Source organism: Parasteatoda tepidariorum, chromosome 2 (assembly GCF_982258835.1).
Source record: "Parasteatoda tepidariorum strain Cologne lab strain chromosome 2, Ptep-v5.0, whole genome shotgun sequence".
Classification (NCBI taxonomy): domain Eukaryota; kingdom Metazoa; phylum Arthropoda; class Arachnida; order Araneae; family Theridiidae; genus Parasteatoda; species Parasteatoda tepidariorum.
This window is the reverse complement of record NC_141756.1, coordinates 49,341,162-49,358,626: the sequence shown is the minus strand read 5'-3', so window position 1 is coordinate 49,358,626 and position 17,465 is coordinate 49,341,162. Positions and strand designations below refer to the sequence as shown.

The 17,465-nt window shown below is 26.6% G+C and overlaps 1 protein-coding gene across 3 annotated transcripts in view; it reads left to right on the top strand.

Annotated features, from left to right (window-relative positions):
• The window catches only part of LOC107453322 (kinase suppressor of Ras 1), a 59,144-nt gene extending 48,248 nt beyond the window's left edge, over positions 1-10,896 (top strand). For 2 of the 3 annotated variants that reach the window (XM_087157295.1, XM_043042674.3), the window contains exons 10-15: positions 1,075-1,171; positions 2,494-2,618; positions 3,844-3,978; positions 6,229-6,358; positions 7,232-7,312; positions 9,236-10,896. In XM_087157295.1, the coding sequence (XP_087013421.1) occupies positions 1,075-1,171; positions 2,494-2,618; positions 3,844-3,978; positions 6,229-6,358; positions 7,232-7,312; positions 9,236-9,322 (655 nt within the window). In that variant the 3' untranslated portion in view covers positions 9,323-10,896. The remainder of the gene's footprint in view (positions 1-1,074; positions 1,172-2,493; positions 2,619-3,843; positions 3,979-6,228; positions 6,359-7,231; positions 7,313-9,235) is intronic. The other variant, XM_087157296.1, reaches the window with a different exon arrangement.
• Positions 10,897-17,465: the final 6,569 nt, after the last annotated feature.

Below are 17,465 nucleotides of genomic sequence, written 5' to 3'. Positions count from 1 at the left end.
AAGTTAGCCGCAAAAATGACTGTTACGAAGATAATGAAATATTTATATTTGCTTTTTATAAAATGTAATAAAAATTAAATAATTCATTTAATTAAATTTATATTAAATTTGATGAAAAAAATTTAATTTATAAAATTAAGGAAATTTTTAAAGCTGGGAAATATGTAATGTCTGTTATGGTATCACATATGATTTCAAGAAACCTGACTTAAACCATCAAAATTAGGTAGTTTTTTTGGAAATAGGAATGGAATAATTTAAATTGAAGTACGAAGATATAAATATGTGCATAAACTAAAATATTGTTTGATGATTTAGAATATGCAAATTATAATTGAAATATTTAATATTTTGACCAATTTTGAAAAAAAATTCTTTTTATTGAATTATCTAGTTTCAGATTTAGTTTTATATTAATGGAAAATTTCTTTCAAAAAGCTTACTGACGTTTATAATTTTCAAGATCTAATTCTTTTTAATACAGTAGCTGGTTTCGTTTATTTTAATCGAAGAGCTCATAGTAAAAACGATGAAAGGCAATATCATATGTGGCACTGAAGTAAATTTACTTTTTAAGTACTTCTTTTATATTTTGAAAATCATTTAATCTAATTGTATGCTTTTAAAAATCTTTTTCTGATGTAATTTCGGAGAAAAATTAATCTCTGATAGAACAGAATGTTTGAAAAACTTAATATTATTTTGGTAATAAATGCTGTAGGTAGTCATGACAATCTGATTTTAATTATTGTGGACAATCTATCGAAACGTCTATTTTCATTAACCAACATGAGTAACGCTGTTCCTTATATTGTAATTATGACAAAATATCGTGTTTCGTGACATTTCCCCTGCTGATAAATATAATTTATTCTGCTGAATTTGAATAATTATAAAATAAAAACTAGCATAAAATAATAGGGCTTTCATTGGCCATGGAAATTCCCTGAGCCTTAAATCTTCCCTTCTTCCTAGAGTGCGTTTTTTGAATTGAAACTTATTTGAAAGGTATTCACTATTAATAGACAATTACTTTAAAATAAAAGATTATTTACTTTAAATCTTTTCTTTCAGCATGCGGAAAGGACCTACGCTGTTTGAATATTTACATTTAAAACGACACAGGCTACCATTTCATTCTAAGCATAATATAGCTCGTCAAATAGCTCAGGTAATTATAAATTTTAAATTTGTTTAATAATTTTGCTGTTTTCATGTATGAAGAAGAAGAAAAAGAATAAATATAATGATAATAAATTTTTCAAAAGAGATGATGCTTTAAAATCCAAATAAAAAATGTTCTTTTCTCTTTATTCTTTTATTAAAATAATATGATCACTAAGTCTTTAGAAATTTAAGAGCGCAGTAATGCGAAATTTTCTGGAATCTTAATACAGTGCCAGATTAAACCATGTCATCGAAAAAATTAAACCTTTTTAAATCTGTTTACACTATATTATAGTTCAGTTTAATAGGAGTATTGTCTAACATCTTTTTTAGGTTGCAGCAATGTTATATAATAATATGGTTCTACGCAGTACAGACTTTTCTGAGTAAATAGCGAAATTTTCACAAACATTTATTAATTTTACATAATTTGATAACATGCTTATTCGAGAACATATTTTTGAAAGAAAATATTGAAAATTAGGCAAAAAGAAATCTGAAGTTTTTATATCAAGGATTCACTGGTGGCTGAAATGAGTCTTTTCAAATTAAATTTGGCGATTTTATTTGCTCATATTTTAAATGACTGATCTTGGTTCTGGAGACTTGATATTTTCTTCAAACTCATTTGATTTGAATTGAAGATTTAAATTTGATTTACCAGAAGATATATATATATATATATATATATATATATATAACTTCCGTTTCAAATTGAAGTTTTAATTTGTATTTATACGTATTTGATTGATTGAGTAACTAATAGCTCTTGACTTTAATGCTATTTTTTTATTCACTGTATCACGATTTTGGTAAAAGCGTAAGCGCCGTAGCTGCATTCGTAATTGCCACAGCTGTTTTGTTATTCAAATTTACTTAAAGTTTTCTTTTTCTATACGAAAAATATAAGAGATTTGACACCATCATGTGTAGAAATATGTTATGGTAGTAGGATCAAATTAGAAAAATCGATAGTTATCTGAAAATTATGAACCTTTAAACTTGCAATAAAAAATACCACGTGGGCCACTTTGCAGCCCGCAGAATTACAACCAACTACAGAGCTAAAATTTGGTGTGCTGAAAGGATCATTTTTATGAATGGATTTAAAGGTTTTTTTCTTTCGAAATTCTAATTTGTTTGAAAGTTATTGCAATTTTAGCCTCTTTTTAGCAACTTTTCCTCATTATTTTGATTTACATAAATTTTCGTAATAAATATTTAAAGAAAAATAAAACACACTTTTTGAAAAATGTGTTTCATTTTTTGAAAATTTGTGTTGTTAAAAATTATAAAACAATAACTTTTCTAATTTTTTTTCCGCAGGGGATGGGCTATTTGCATGCAAAAGGTATAGTTCACCAGAAACTTAATTCCAAAAATATTATATTAGAATGCAGAGTCAAATTAAGCATAATGGACCATGGGATGTCAAATAAGTTGTTAGATAGGTAAGTTAAATGAGATAGTAAATATATTTTTCATTTCTATTCCGACTGCTTTCAAAGTACTTAAGAGTATAATTTACTCTCAAATACTTTAGAGTATTAAATACTCTCAATTAAAAATGCAATTTTGTTTCAATGAAGTGCGTACGCTTCAGCTTTCTCATTTATTGGAATTTAATGAAGTAGAGATTAAAATAATAATAAAATGTGTCACTGTGTAGACAAGATTAAATATTTTCTTTTGTAGTTAGTTTTCCTAAGTTGGGAGTCAGACGTTCAACAACATTTGACATTTTATGTTAAGGTATAATAAACATCTTACGCTTGAAAAATTTTTATCATTAAATTTTTAATGCTTTTTGCAAATTTGTATGGACGAAATTTAAATTATAAAAATAGTTAAGGATAATAAGTTTTTGTATTAATTTAAAACTGAGGAAAATGGTGAAAGATTTAAATTAAAGTAATTTAAAGGAAATTTTAATGTATTTAAGAAAGTTTATCAGAGTATGGAAAAATCAAAAAGAAGCAACGAGGTATTTTTTTAAAACCACCATATGAGAATATTAAATAATTATTTCTTACTTTTTGCCTATCAAATACATTTTTTAACTTCGGAAATTTGTGTTTTCAAAACATCACTAAAACGTACCTCTACTCAATTTCATACTTTAATTTTATCAACGCTTTAATTTTTTGAAAACTTATTTTAATTAAATATGTTATAATTTTTTTATTATAACTGATTTGCATAAAATATGCTATAGTTTTGTATTTTTCAATGATTTTAAATAAATATGTTACATTATTTTATTTTTTAATAACTTTAAAAAAATATGTTTTAATCTATATTTTTAATGATTTTAGTCTAACTATAATTTACATATCTATTTCCAAATAGTATTTTAACTTAAAATACTATTATGTGTAAGGTAAACGTTATTAAACGCGTTATTTATTTAGTGTTAAAATAAAATTTTGGGTACAGAAATGAGTCCACTCTAAACGTCGCTTCTATTTTTATTCAAAATTTTTAAGGTCGTTTCTTTAATATACAACATTCTTACTGAGAGTGGTGTTTTATTTCTTTGAAGTACATATTTCTTCATTATTATTTAAACAGAAATATTTTAGTTATTTAATATAGGCATTTTCCTAAATTTGAACAAGAACTAGATATTTTTCATTAGTTTCAATATATAAGTTCGTAAAATGTTTTGCTTTTCAGGCCTGATTATGGCTGTATATCACGTGGTCATTTGAGCTATATTAGTCCAGAGTTGATGTCTTCCTTACAGATTGAGCCACCACGTATTTACACTACAAAACTCTATACTCAAGAATCTGATATATTTGCCTTTGGGTGAGACATGTTTAAATTAGTTTAATTTATTTTCTTTTTTCTTTTCTTTTTAATTCATAATTTTCTTAAAAAATTTTATAATTATTTTTTTTAATATTTTTATTAATTAATTTTTAATTAATAATATAAGTAATTTTTTCACCTCAATTTGAATTTATTTCCAAATAAATTTTTTTTTCCAAATGAGATGAATTAAAATTTTTTTGTCTAAGAACTACTTCAGTTTGAATTGCAGAATTTTCACTTTAATGGTTGACATATAAGGAAGCATACATTTATTTTTCTGACAATACAAAAATGGCATATTTTAAAGAATGTTACGCAATCTATTGTATCAATACATACGTTCAGAAATCTTGTTAAAAATTAAGTAAATTAAATAAACAATCTATCGTCGAGAAGATTTTCATTCTGGGCACAATTCAAAATGAGTGTTTACGAAATTCGACACAGCTCAAAATGCGAGCTTACAAAAATATACACAGCTTGAAATTCGTAATATACACAGCTTAAAGAATGTTACGCAATCTGTTCCATCAACACATACTCATAGAAATCTTGCTGAAAACTAAGTTAATTAAATAAAAATAAATCGTCGGTGAGAGTTTCATTCAGGACACAACTCAAAATTCGTCTTTACCAAAATAGGCACAGCTCAAAATGCGTGCTTACAAAAATATACATAGCTTGAAATTCGTGTTAAAAATGGACACAGAAAGAAGCGTGCTTATAAAAATGGACAAAGCTCGAAATGCTTGTTAAAAATGGACACAGAAAAATGCTCCTTTTTAACCCGAATTTAATAACTAAAAGAAGAACTTATTGCTTACTTTTTCTTATTTAAACACTAAGCATAATAATTACGGAGCAAAGTCCCGGACTTCGGGGTCGAGGTGGATAGTTAAATTACAGTTGTAACTTGAAATCGATATCTTCGAGGTTAAAACTCTGAAAGATAAAGTGAGTTTTCAAAAATATAAAATACACTAAAGTAAATTTAGTAACACTATTACAAGTTTATAGGATCCATAGCAAGCTTGTAAGTGTCTAATGACTGTTGACTAGTAAAGTATTTTTTTTTTTTAAATTAATGTCATGCAATTTGCCAAACAATTTATGCAAGTGGACAATATCACTCTACGAATTTATTTTAACATGTTAGTTTTTTTATTATTTATTTATTTTTTTTAAAAAAACATTGCTCACAAGAAAGGTTTGAAAAACGGAATCAAATGTTAAGTTAATTTTTTTAAATAGATATGTCCATATTCTCAAACACACATTCTGAGCTGTATATATTTTCTTATGTGTGCTGTGTCATTGTAGTAAAAACGCATTTTGTGCTGTATCCATTTTCATAAACCTTCATTTTGAGATACTTCCATTCTTGAAAACACACATTTGGAGCTGTGTTCAGAATAAATCTTTACTATAGCAAGTTGCGTAGAATTATTTTCACTTTCTTTTCAGTTAAACAAGCAAGGTGCTTGCTTTACAATATCAGTCACCCCAGAACTTCTGTATACAAACTGCTTATATTTTTTAATTTTACTGTAATTTCACGATGAATGGGAAATGGGTCTTCTGCGTGGCCCAGGTGCCCAGCTTTTGTTAAATAAAGTAAGTGTTCAGAATAAAAGGCTGACCGACAGTCATGTCTCAAACTATTATTTAACAAAACCATTTTCAAACTATTTGAAAAATCATTACCGACAACAATAATTGCGAGGACCGAATGAAAAGAGTCTTTTTCTAAAATCAAAGCATAACTAAAATGACTAATAATGATATCTATTGTTAATTAACCCCGTCCTTCTCGCTCCCGTGAAAATGACGGGGTGAAGTTTTGCTCGCTATTTCTCGCTACCGTGAAACTTCCGGGCTGGAGTGTTCAGTAGTAATTCGCCAATAAGAATAAAACTATTTCATTTCTTTTGCCCGGAAAACATTTTATTTCTCATTTTGTGCATCAGATAGCAGTGCCAGGATATTTTTAAGGTAATTGTAAATTAGTTAGTTTATTTTAAACTAGATACCAGCACTAATCAAATACGTGTACTTGGCAAAATAGGCACTTTTATGACCGTTGTCTTGAAAATTAGCCGATCGTTAAGGGGTTAACGTCTAGTTTATGTTAAGTTTAAATAAAAAAATTTACTAATAAATAATATATTACGGAAAAAATGTTTTTCACATTTGTCTCTAATCGCTTGAAATTCTTTTCTAAACTACCTCTTTAATTCATTTCAGATCCTTATTATATGAACTACTAGCTGAGAGATTTGCTTTTCAAGAACAACCACCACATGCAGTGATTTATCAAATCTCAATCGGCAGAATTGCACCACTGCACAATTTTCGATTTATAAATGGACTAAAGGTTATTTAAACAATTACTATTACCTAAAATGTTTTGTGTTTTTATAGCTTGTTCTAAGGTAACTGCAACAAATTTTAAAAGATCGAAAGTATACTAAACGGTATTCAATTATATTTTACAAAATATAACAGAAAATTCAATATAACATGAATATTTCAAATCTTTTGCACCAACGCATAACTGAACATCGCAATAGGACATTGCTCCAGCGCATACTCTAAGGTACACAACATAATACAAAGTACCGTTAACTACAGCGAGAAATAAATTTGCAATTCAATATATGCTCAAAATATTACTATAAATTCTGAAATTGCTGATTCAGTCTTTTCGTGCCAGATTGATAGAATATGTTTCTCTATGGTTGGTGACTAACCTATGAAAATATCGGTAAATGTCTGGAGTCATGAGCGGCAAATGAAAGGAGTTACTTAAATCTCTTACTTAACGTAACTCCCTAAAAGTCAATATTGTTACAGTATTGTCTCATTATATTTCTTTAAAATTATGTTAAAAAATTGTCTGTTGCAGCTGCTTTAGAGTAATGTGCACATTTTGCATACTTTCTTTAAAGATTAAGTTTTAAATTTTATTCTAAATTTAACCAAAGATTAAGTACATCTTTGTGTAAATTAATTTATACATTAAAAATAATGCGATTTCTATGAATTTATATTTTATGTTGTTTATTACAAAATACAAGAGAATTTAAAATGGGAATTCAGGTCAAATTTTCAAATGTGAAAACATGAATTAGTTACATTAGGATTTTAACATTTATGTTTCATTGTTGAAAGTAATACTTAACTTATTTGAAGATTTTTCTCATTATTTAATTTTATTACTGTTATTTCAATTTTTAATTTTTATTAGGATTTAATCAAACGATGTTGGTCATGGAAGACTGAAAAACGGCCTCCATTTTCAGAAATTGTACATATTTTACAAGAAAACGTAAGTAAATTTCCCAATGCTGTATAAAGCTTTAAAAAACGTAAAAAACGTATAAAAAACGTACGTATAAATAAATTATAACGTACTCTTATAATACCTTTTTAGTATTTTAGTTTAGCAATAAAAGAAATAAACAAAGTTATAAAATTAAATTTTTTTTTCTGTTATTTGAATAATTGCACAATCAAGTAACTTCATATAAGAGAGAGAGAGATTAAAAATTTTATAAAACTTTATGTATAGCAAAAAAAATTTAAAAGTTTTGTTGAAAGCTGTTTTGTTAAGTTTTCTAATGAATTTAAATTTACTTTGATCTAGAAAAATTTATTCACAGTTATAGATGCAGTTTTATTATGGTATATACTTAAGATTTGCATTGAAAATATTCTGAATTAAATAGCTCGTATTTTTTCATTTATACACTGTTCTGTAAAACTTATAATATCTTTAGTCTATATTTCAGACAGTAAAAATTATTTGCATTTAGAGTTTGCTATATAAAGTTTGATTTGCCGTTAAATTTACTTTTTCTCTTACTTTATTTGTACTTTTACTTTATCTGTATTTTATGTTCTGCATTCGAAGTAAGTGTCTTTAAATTTGTAGATCAAGATCAAAAATTAAATCTAAGCCATTTCAAAATTAAATCTACTCTTATGGCATATAAATATAACAATTATAGAGTTTCTTACTCTACACAGTTTTATTATTTCTTCCTGAAAAATATTTAGACATGAAGCTTCTTTATTAAAGTTATTTTTAATAAATTTTCGATGTAGGCTCAGCGATTCTATTAATAATTCGTAGTAATTGTTAAATATCATATGTTTTAATTCTACAGGTTATCCAAAACTAAACTGACTTCAGGAAAACCATAATATAAATTTGTTTCAGGAAAACGGCTAAAATTTGAAAAATAACATCTTTTGTAGCAAATTCTTGCGACAAAGCTTAAACTTTTCAATCTACAGTCCTTTTATTTAGAACAAATTATTTTCAACGGATGGCGCTGCAAATAGTAGATATGTAAATTAAAGAAGTAGTAAAGAAGTAAATTAAACCCATATTAAAAATTTTCAAAATCATTCAATGATTGAAAATCTCATTACGTTACTTTTTAAATGTCCTCTATAAGCCACAAACGCATGCCGTAATCAATGAGCGAAATTTTTATACACCAAAACGCAACTAGTATCAGCTTATTACAGTGACATCTATCATATATTTTGATCTAAAATAAGGAACTTCAGGGAAAAAATTTATATCTTGTCATATAATTTTGTTCCAAGACTTTTTTTTAATTGTTTCCCTCATATAAATTTTTTAAAACCATCAGCCTAATTTAGGGCGCTTAGTACTTAAGTTGTTTAATACAAGATTTATTTCTAATGATATAAGTTCTATACCTAGATACAACTACATTACGGTTGAATATAAAAACAATTTCTTTATTTAAACTATAGAGTCAATGATTCCAACAAGGCTTAATACTGACAGCTTTTAACATATATTTTTAAAATGCATATTAATAGTATAATAAAAAATCTGTGTATATTAGTGAACGCAATATAATATTTTAAGTGAGAGAAATATAGATTTAAAATGCCATTTTTTAATAGATCTCGGAAAGAGAAATAAAAGGTCCAATAAGTATAATTAGTTTTGGTGAATTTAATTTTGAAAATAAGAAGTTATACATTAAAAGTTTTTCATTTTCGCTATTTAAGTATTAGCTCGATATTCGTAACTGGTATGTGCTTTAGACATCGGCTTTTTAAACGATTCTAGAATTATACTAACCCCTTAAATTAAAAGGAAGTAACTCTGGATTTTTCGATCTCTTAAAAATTAAGTTAAGGAAATTCCTATCTGAGTACCCTGTATTTAAAAATGCACACTAATTATTAATTTATAATCTTATAGGTATCCCATCATCGAAGGCACAGTTGTTCAGAACCAGATTTATTGCATTACAGTAGCCAAGCAAGCGGACGAAGTCTTTGCACCTAGGATTATGATACACGCTATAGAACAAAACTTTGTTCTAAAGATTTCGTACCAAGATAGTGATTTCTATTAAAATATTTCATAGCGAACCTAATGAGAACAATTTTTAATCCCTCCCAACGAAAATTCTATGCAGAGCACTTTTTCCTGTGCCTATGGTCAACATTTCGCAAGGTTTATGTCAATTCCTAGCAAATGGGCCGTGATATTAAAAATTTAGTTATGCAATTCTATGAACAACATTTAAATGTCGGTTGATTTCAGGCTAGTGAGATGTATTTCCATTTATATCATTTCAACTTAATGCAAAGATCAAGATTATGTGTGTGATAAAACATTTGATTATTAGGACATGAACAAATTTGATTCTGTTAAGCTATAGTAATTTGATTTCTCGTAGTGAGGAATCTAAAGTAACAGTCATTTGAACTGGAACTCATTCTGTGCGAATATTTTGCGCAGATGCAAATTTGTCGACGAATCTTCCATTAGCTTTAATCATACTGAAATGTACAAGATTTACTCTATACTGTACAATTTTAAAACTGTTGGACTGCAACTTGCTTTTGATTTTAATCATAATGTTTATCTGTTTTATTCAAATTGCTTCATAAGTATATATGGAAACAACTTGCAAATAATTATTGATTTCTAGAATAAATCATTTCCATGTTTGTTTTATTATGAGCCAAGATGCAACATAAATGTCAATTATTTTATTCTGTTTATTGGTGCAAAACTAGCAAAATATTTTTACGTAATTAATGTAGCGTAAAGTAATCTTAAATGTAGGTTTTTTCAATAAACTATTTTTAAAATGTGAAATAAAGTATCCATTTTGGTAAATGGGGTGCAGTAAATTGAGAAAGTATGTTTGCTCTTAATTTCTACATAATTTTAGCATAAGAACACTATGTTTTGTACTTTTCTTTCGAATTGCTTAAAAAACTATTTTCTTAAGCGCTTTTTTAATGTATAAGGGAATGTAACAAAGAAAATTAATTGTTCAAAAATATATGTACGCCAAAAGAAAAAAAAACACTAAGTGTATAAACTTTTGATCTATTTTCTGGCCCACCATATTTTCCAAATTGCAGATATATTCCTCAAAATTCGATTGTCAAGATTCCGAATCGGTCAGTAAAGTTTGTTGTTTCAAAGGAAGTACGTCTACTGCAAAAACTGATGGGATATCTTGAGTAACACGAAAAATTACGCGAGAAAAACACTTTTTTTCAAGTAAAGTCACCTAATTAGCATGTTCACATACTATTTAACTGGTCTATGGAAGCTCTAAACACCTGAAATGCTTTTGCATCATATGTTAAGTATTTTAATTAATATTATTTAATCGACACAATTAATAAATATAATTTAATAGCCTTAATTATGAAATAAATTCCGAAATTGAAATCATTCTGGAGCTATATTTTTATTTTCAACATATTCAAGATGTATTCGAAATACAAAATTTGTCATATTAACTGGATTAGTAGTTTCTTTATTTTGCTTTGATCGGAAAAAAATTAATGCAGCTATTTTTAATTAGATTAGTTACTAAGTTCTATGATTCTAGCTATTTAATTTGCAATATCGGTTCTTGAAGTGATTGTTAGTGATATTTTTGTTGCATCTTGGTATTGTTTTTTAAAATAAAGAACACTTTATACAATCCCGCTATTTATTAATGTGATCAACTTAGCTTTAAATTATATTAATTTCTGGAAAATTAAATCATAAGAAAGAAAGTATTTTAATATGTTTGATAATTTGGTGTTCTACAAGTACCTCTCTTGCCACGTACTTTGGAAATGCTTGTCAGGAATAAAACAACCCACTTTATTGAGCCTAACGCATTTTATTCTTAATAAAATACATATTAGAAAAATAAGGAATTTTAAAACTGAAGTTAAATCCAAGAGAATGTTGTCATTAAAACAAGGAAAATTAAAAGCAAAATTCTTATCTCTTATCAAAAAGATTTTGAACTCTAGCTCTAGAGCACCGCTTTTGCATTTCGTACGACAATCTAAACTGATATTAATTTCTCTTTTATAATACTTATCACAATTTATCTTTAACTATGTTACTTTGATTTCAGTTTAATCTTAAATCCTCATCTAATTAATAATTTTAGCATTATTTGCTTTTAAAAAGCATTTTTCGAAATTATTTTATTTCTGACAAGGATTTGGAAATTACACATTAAAGACGGGGGTTGGAGAACACCGTAAAAAATTATAGAATATTTTTATGTATTTTTTCCTTTTAATAGCAAAGTGAGCACATTGATTACACAAGATTAATGTACTGAATTTATTTACTTCATGTGAATATTTATTATGGACCCTTCTTCCATATAAAGAGTAAACCATTTTCCTACTATGCACGGGTCTTGCGCTTTTGAAAATTCCTGTTTTGGTGAAGAACTATATTTCATATAAAAGTATTTTTCTATGTAGCAATGCTATATTTTAGAAGACGAACAAATTACAGTTTCAACGAACTGATACGAGCAATAACATTAAACAAAAGTTGTTTGAAAATATTTCACTCTAAATGCAACCGTTTAACAGTGTCTCAAATATATGCACGGAATACTATTAGCAATTCATCGAAACAAGTACTGAAAGTTTTTGCTCCTTGATTATTTCTACTAATGGTTGTGGCCATCACTTATTATTTAATTTATTATTGAATACAAATGATGATTTTAATTACTGTGATACACAATACCTGTGGTTGTCTTATTGGTTGATTGTGAATATGATGAAATTAAATGGTTCTTAAGAAAATTATGGCGAGTCACTAAAAAATTAATTTTCAAATATCGATCGTAAAATACATTATACACCTTTGTTTTGTATTTAAAAATACATAAAAAATGAGACTTTTAAGGAAACAAATTTGGTGTGATTTATAATATTATTACTGTTGAAACTTTCAATTGAAAAGAAAAATGTGGCTTGTCATAGTTTCATAATTAATTTCTTTTATGGCCCTTATGGTTCAGCTAATGTCTCTTGAGCTGGGCTTGATTTTTATAAAACAGTTCTTTAAAGATAGTTTGTTTTAATAATGCAATTATTTAAAAATTATGAGTTATTGCTGGTTATGATTTTTTTACACCAAATGTGCATTTAGCACTTTATTTCTAACTAACTAAACTTTTCATTTTTAAGAAAATTCCTTTTTTACGTTTCTTGTTTTCAATATTTTTCTTTTATAAATTTATTAGGTTATAAAAGTATAAACGATAAATTTGTTAGAAGCATAAAAATTTAAATGAAAAAAATTCTCACTTGAGAAAGCTTTTTAAAATATTTCAGTTCCTTACACAAAATATGTAACGAACTTTATTCTATAGCATTATTATTTGGCATGTATAAAATGACATATTTAAATTTAGAAGGAGTAAAACGTTATTTTTAATATATGTTACAATGCATATTAATTTACCAATGATAAAGCAAAACATAATTTCAGTTAGGCTCTTAGGAGCCTAAACTATTAGGCAAAACCTGAAATAGACTGGGCGTTCAGTGGCCTAAATGATAAAGAAAAATATTTTTACAATTAACTTTCATATCTATTTCGGAGGTAATTTTGTTGCTAAAATCTAACTATTTAAATATTCAGTTCTATTTTAAATCAAGCCCAGGCTCTTTGTGCACATGCTATTATAGTCACACATATTTATATTTTTATTCACAGAATATTGCTTATACAAATTTTTAATATTTATCCTAGTCATTTAATAGTAAAAACTTTACATTTAAATTAATCCATGTGTGTTCAAACATCAAGCCAAAACAATGCTTAGATTAAATATTCATTGTTCGTTATGCTTCAACTTCCATGTCCTTTAAAGGCCATTGAAATTAAATTTAAAGTACTTAATCGTGATTTTAAAACATTCATAGACAACATTATGTACAGATAATAGAGAAAAAAGTTTTAAGAATTTAACATCATGCGTCATAAATACATAATAAATGATTGTAAAAAGCTAAGTAGTAATCACTTCATACAATTCTATTTATCACAAAAATAATTTCAAGAAGCATTTTATGTGTAAATTTGCTGCACATTTATTGATAGAGAGTTGCAGAAATTTAGAAGTTTGTTTCGGGATTATTGAAGTTAAAGCAAATCTAAATTTTGAATTCATATACGAAATCATGCCGAAATCCTCATAATGCAATTGTATTATTTCATTCAATGATATTGTAATTAATTGAAGGCTGTTTTTTGAAGGTCATAAAGGATGGTTAGCAGTGGCTGACTGTTCGACAATGATGAAATGTTTTGGATTTTTATATTTTCTGAATATGTAGGCCAAAATTTCAAGTATCACTATAGTAAAGCATTAAAATTGTTAAGTATTAAAAATGGCATAAATCAAAAAGACACCTTTCAACTAAATTTTAAGAGAACATTCTGAAATATGATTTTTTTTTACACTTTCATTGAAAGAAAAATTTTAATTAAAAATTTAAATTTAACATTAAAAAAACGTAATTAAGTTCATTTATATGTATTACTAATCATGTTTTTGGTAACAATTAAAGCTTGCACCGAACAAATGAATTCTTCAAGAGTGTGAAATACATTTTGTCTGATTTTTAAAAAAACATAATTTAAAATTGCATCTAAAATTGCAAATTCAATCATATCTTTAGAATTTAAAACTAATTTGACTAAGAACTTAAACAATCCCCTGGACTTTTTTCAGAAATTAGGAGTTTTCATTGATTTTTACTAAATGTTTCGTGAGTTAAAAAAACTTTCCCTCGCATTTTTAGGCTTTTCCAGATTGCTTGATCAGTAAACTTGTTAAAAAGAATGTATAATTCATGAATTTCATAAAATAAATTTTAACCTAGTATCTCAGTGTATATAAAATTAAGCACTATTTGAATTATTGTAATAAATTAATATATGCTTAGTATTAATATAAATGTCATTTTGTAACCTTATCTAATTACACACGCTTGTGCTATGTCCTATGATTTTGGATAAACTTCTATTTACATTGACCAAAGGAAAATTAAAAAAAGAAAAATAAATAACCTACCAATTAATAGACTAAAGGAAAACAACGTGAATTAAGCAAATGAAAGTACATAAATGGTTATATTATAGTTTCAGTTTTATAAACAAGAACCTTCCTCAGTGTCTGAATTTCAAGTGATTGTAGAAAAGTAATGAGACAAACAGATGCAAAGTGGTTTAGCCAATTAGGACAGATGAAAAAGTGTGAACAAGAAAATAAAAAGGAGATAAGAAGCAGGTGTAAGGAGATTTGGCGGGAACACCACGGTGCACCAGATTGAATTTTTTTTTTTAAAAAAAAAAGACTTCCAAACATTGAAAGATCATTAACTATATTAGAATTTTTTAAAATATAGAATGACTCTCAAAAATCGAGTTCGATAGATGAAGAGCAGTGCTGAATGATTTTATAGCAGAAGAAAACTCAAAGCTGCAATTTAATTTCCAACTACGCAGAGCTATAAGAGATTGGTTATTTTGAACATATAAGTGTTTTTTAAGTCAAAGTAGTCCCTCACATCTGTTTCATGTCTCCCTTTCTTATTTTCTTATTCAAACTTGTTATTCTGTTCCTATTAGTTAAACCATTTTACACGTATTTGCCTTTTTACTTTACCATCTTTTGACGTTTAAACAGTGAGGAAGGTTCCTGTTTATGGAACTGAAACTATATTATTTCGATTTATGTACTTTCATTTGTATTTTATTTACATTGTATTTGCTTTAGTCAATATAGCACAAAGTATACTTTACCTTTTGTTGGATACCAATTAATGTTTAGGTATTTAATTTTGACTAAGGTGGTGATAATGAGACTTTCTAAAGGTGATAGTAAAAATGTATAATAAGCAGAAGGATATTTTTGTTCAAATGTTAATGAATTTTTCTAACAATTCTGTAGATATGTAGAAGTCTCGTTAGAGACTGTGGCGTCATTTAGCACTGTCTCTTCATGAAATGTTGTAAATTACTTAACGTTTTCTTTCAATAAAAATCTTCCCAATAAAAAACTTGTAGACTATTATTTAGTATCGTATTGCAAGTAAGTAATACATGTGCATAATAAAACAGCTCTAATTTCTAAATTGGTTTTGGAATGTTTGGTATAATTTAAAGTTAAATAGAAACATCAATTTGAATTTTTGTTTTATTGTAGTATTGCATTATGTTTTATTTCTATGCAATGAAAACAAGGTAATCCAATTGATCTGTTAATTATATTTGACAGGGTGTTCCAAAAAATGATCAATAATTTGATAAATTTGAAGAAAAGAAATCGAAGTATACAGCTTGATGCATTTTTCTAAGGAAACTAGAACATTTATTTAAACTTGATATAAAAATTCACTTACTAAGCCTAGCGACGTATAGCATTTCTGTTGAGGAAACTAAAAAATTTTTTTTTCTTCTTTGCTGCAGGATAGACCAAATATTATCAAAATATCTACAAGGACATTAATATTGTTTTTTGACTCTACCACACGTTTACAGATTAATTTTTAGTTTTTCTCTCCTTTCAGTTGGAAAGCTTTGCAGTTTTTATACTTGCAGAAAAATCTGTTTCCTGAGCAGAATACTGCAAACAGTACAAATTTACTTCTTTTCGCTTTTCTTTAAATGACTCTTTAAAGTGGTCATTTTTTGGATACCAGATACATCATTTTTTAAAAAATCTTTAAAACTGATTTCGGGAGATCAGAATTATAGTATTTGTACCTTGTATCATTAAAATTTAGATACGCTTATTTTATAAAACTTCATATTTACATTTTAGGCATAAACAAAACTCGAATGTTGTGCGTATGGCCTTATTTTAATAAATGACTCTCGCAGGAATTTTGGCTACAATTCTAATTATAAAATTCAGTATTCTAATTATAAAATTTCCATTAAAAGAGGCCATGAAAGATGTCATGAATTGCCATGAAAGCAATGTGTAATGTAAAAAAAAAAATCCCTCTCATAAAAAGCATGTACTGTTAAAAAATAAAAATTTCGAAATAAGTAAATGTAATTTAGAAGTAGAAAATTTGGAAGTAATTAATACGCTTAGAATCGATTAACTATTTTAAACTCGATATTCTAAAGTTTTTTCTTTTTGAAAAAAAAAGAAACGATTGAATATAAAGAGTACAGCACCATTTAAAGATCCAATATAAAAATTTGTATTGTATGTATCTTGCTCTTTACGTAATTTTGTATTTAACGGAACTTTTTTTAATCATCTTAATTTCAAGCATTCTTTACTTTTGTCCCCAGCTCTCATCAAAAAACCTTTCATTAGATGGCATTGCTTGAGCGAGAAAAAAAAATTTTTCCTCCTCAAAAACTTCTAAGTTAGTTGTAATTGTGATTAAGATGAGTCTTGCTACAATTAACTGTTAATAACATTCATCACTTTATAAATAAATGAAATTTATATATCATCTTTTACGATATTAACCAACTTTTTTAGATATTGTAGAATAGCAATATTAAATGTTTACTCACATTTAATGGGATGTTTACGTAATACCCTAGATTTCATCGCGATACTTTATAGCTGACGAAAACAAATACGGTGGTCCTCAAAAAGGTACTTGGTCTTATCTTCAATTTGTAATGAAATTAAGAAACAAGAATAGTTTCGATTGAAAACTCTTTGGTGTCCGAACATGAACCATAATTGAGAGTTTTCTTATTTATTTTAAATTCGAAATTTAGTTTGATTGAATAGTGGAACCTATCTTTTTTGTGGATCGCCGTCTTTTTACCTTATCTTTAATTTGTATCGATATTCGGAAACAAGAATGTATTAGATTGAACAACTTTATTGCTTAACTTCCGTGATATTTTTCAAACTTTAATTAAAGTAAATATTTGACCAGGGCTATAATTATAAAGTAAAAATTGCCTTGAAATAAATATTTAAACAAACCTACAATAAAAATGAAGGAAAAAAGATTTCCAGTAAGTACATAACGATTTTACTTAATATAGAAAATATAAATAAACAAAATTGTAACAATTTATTAACTAATGTAAATACATATAGTAAATGAGACGTCATAATGAGTGTCAAATAAAAATTTAACAAAATAGCAATCTTCTT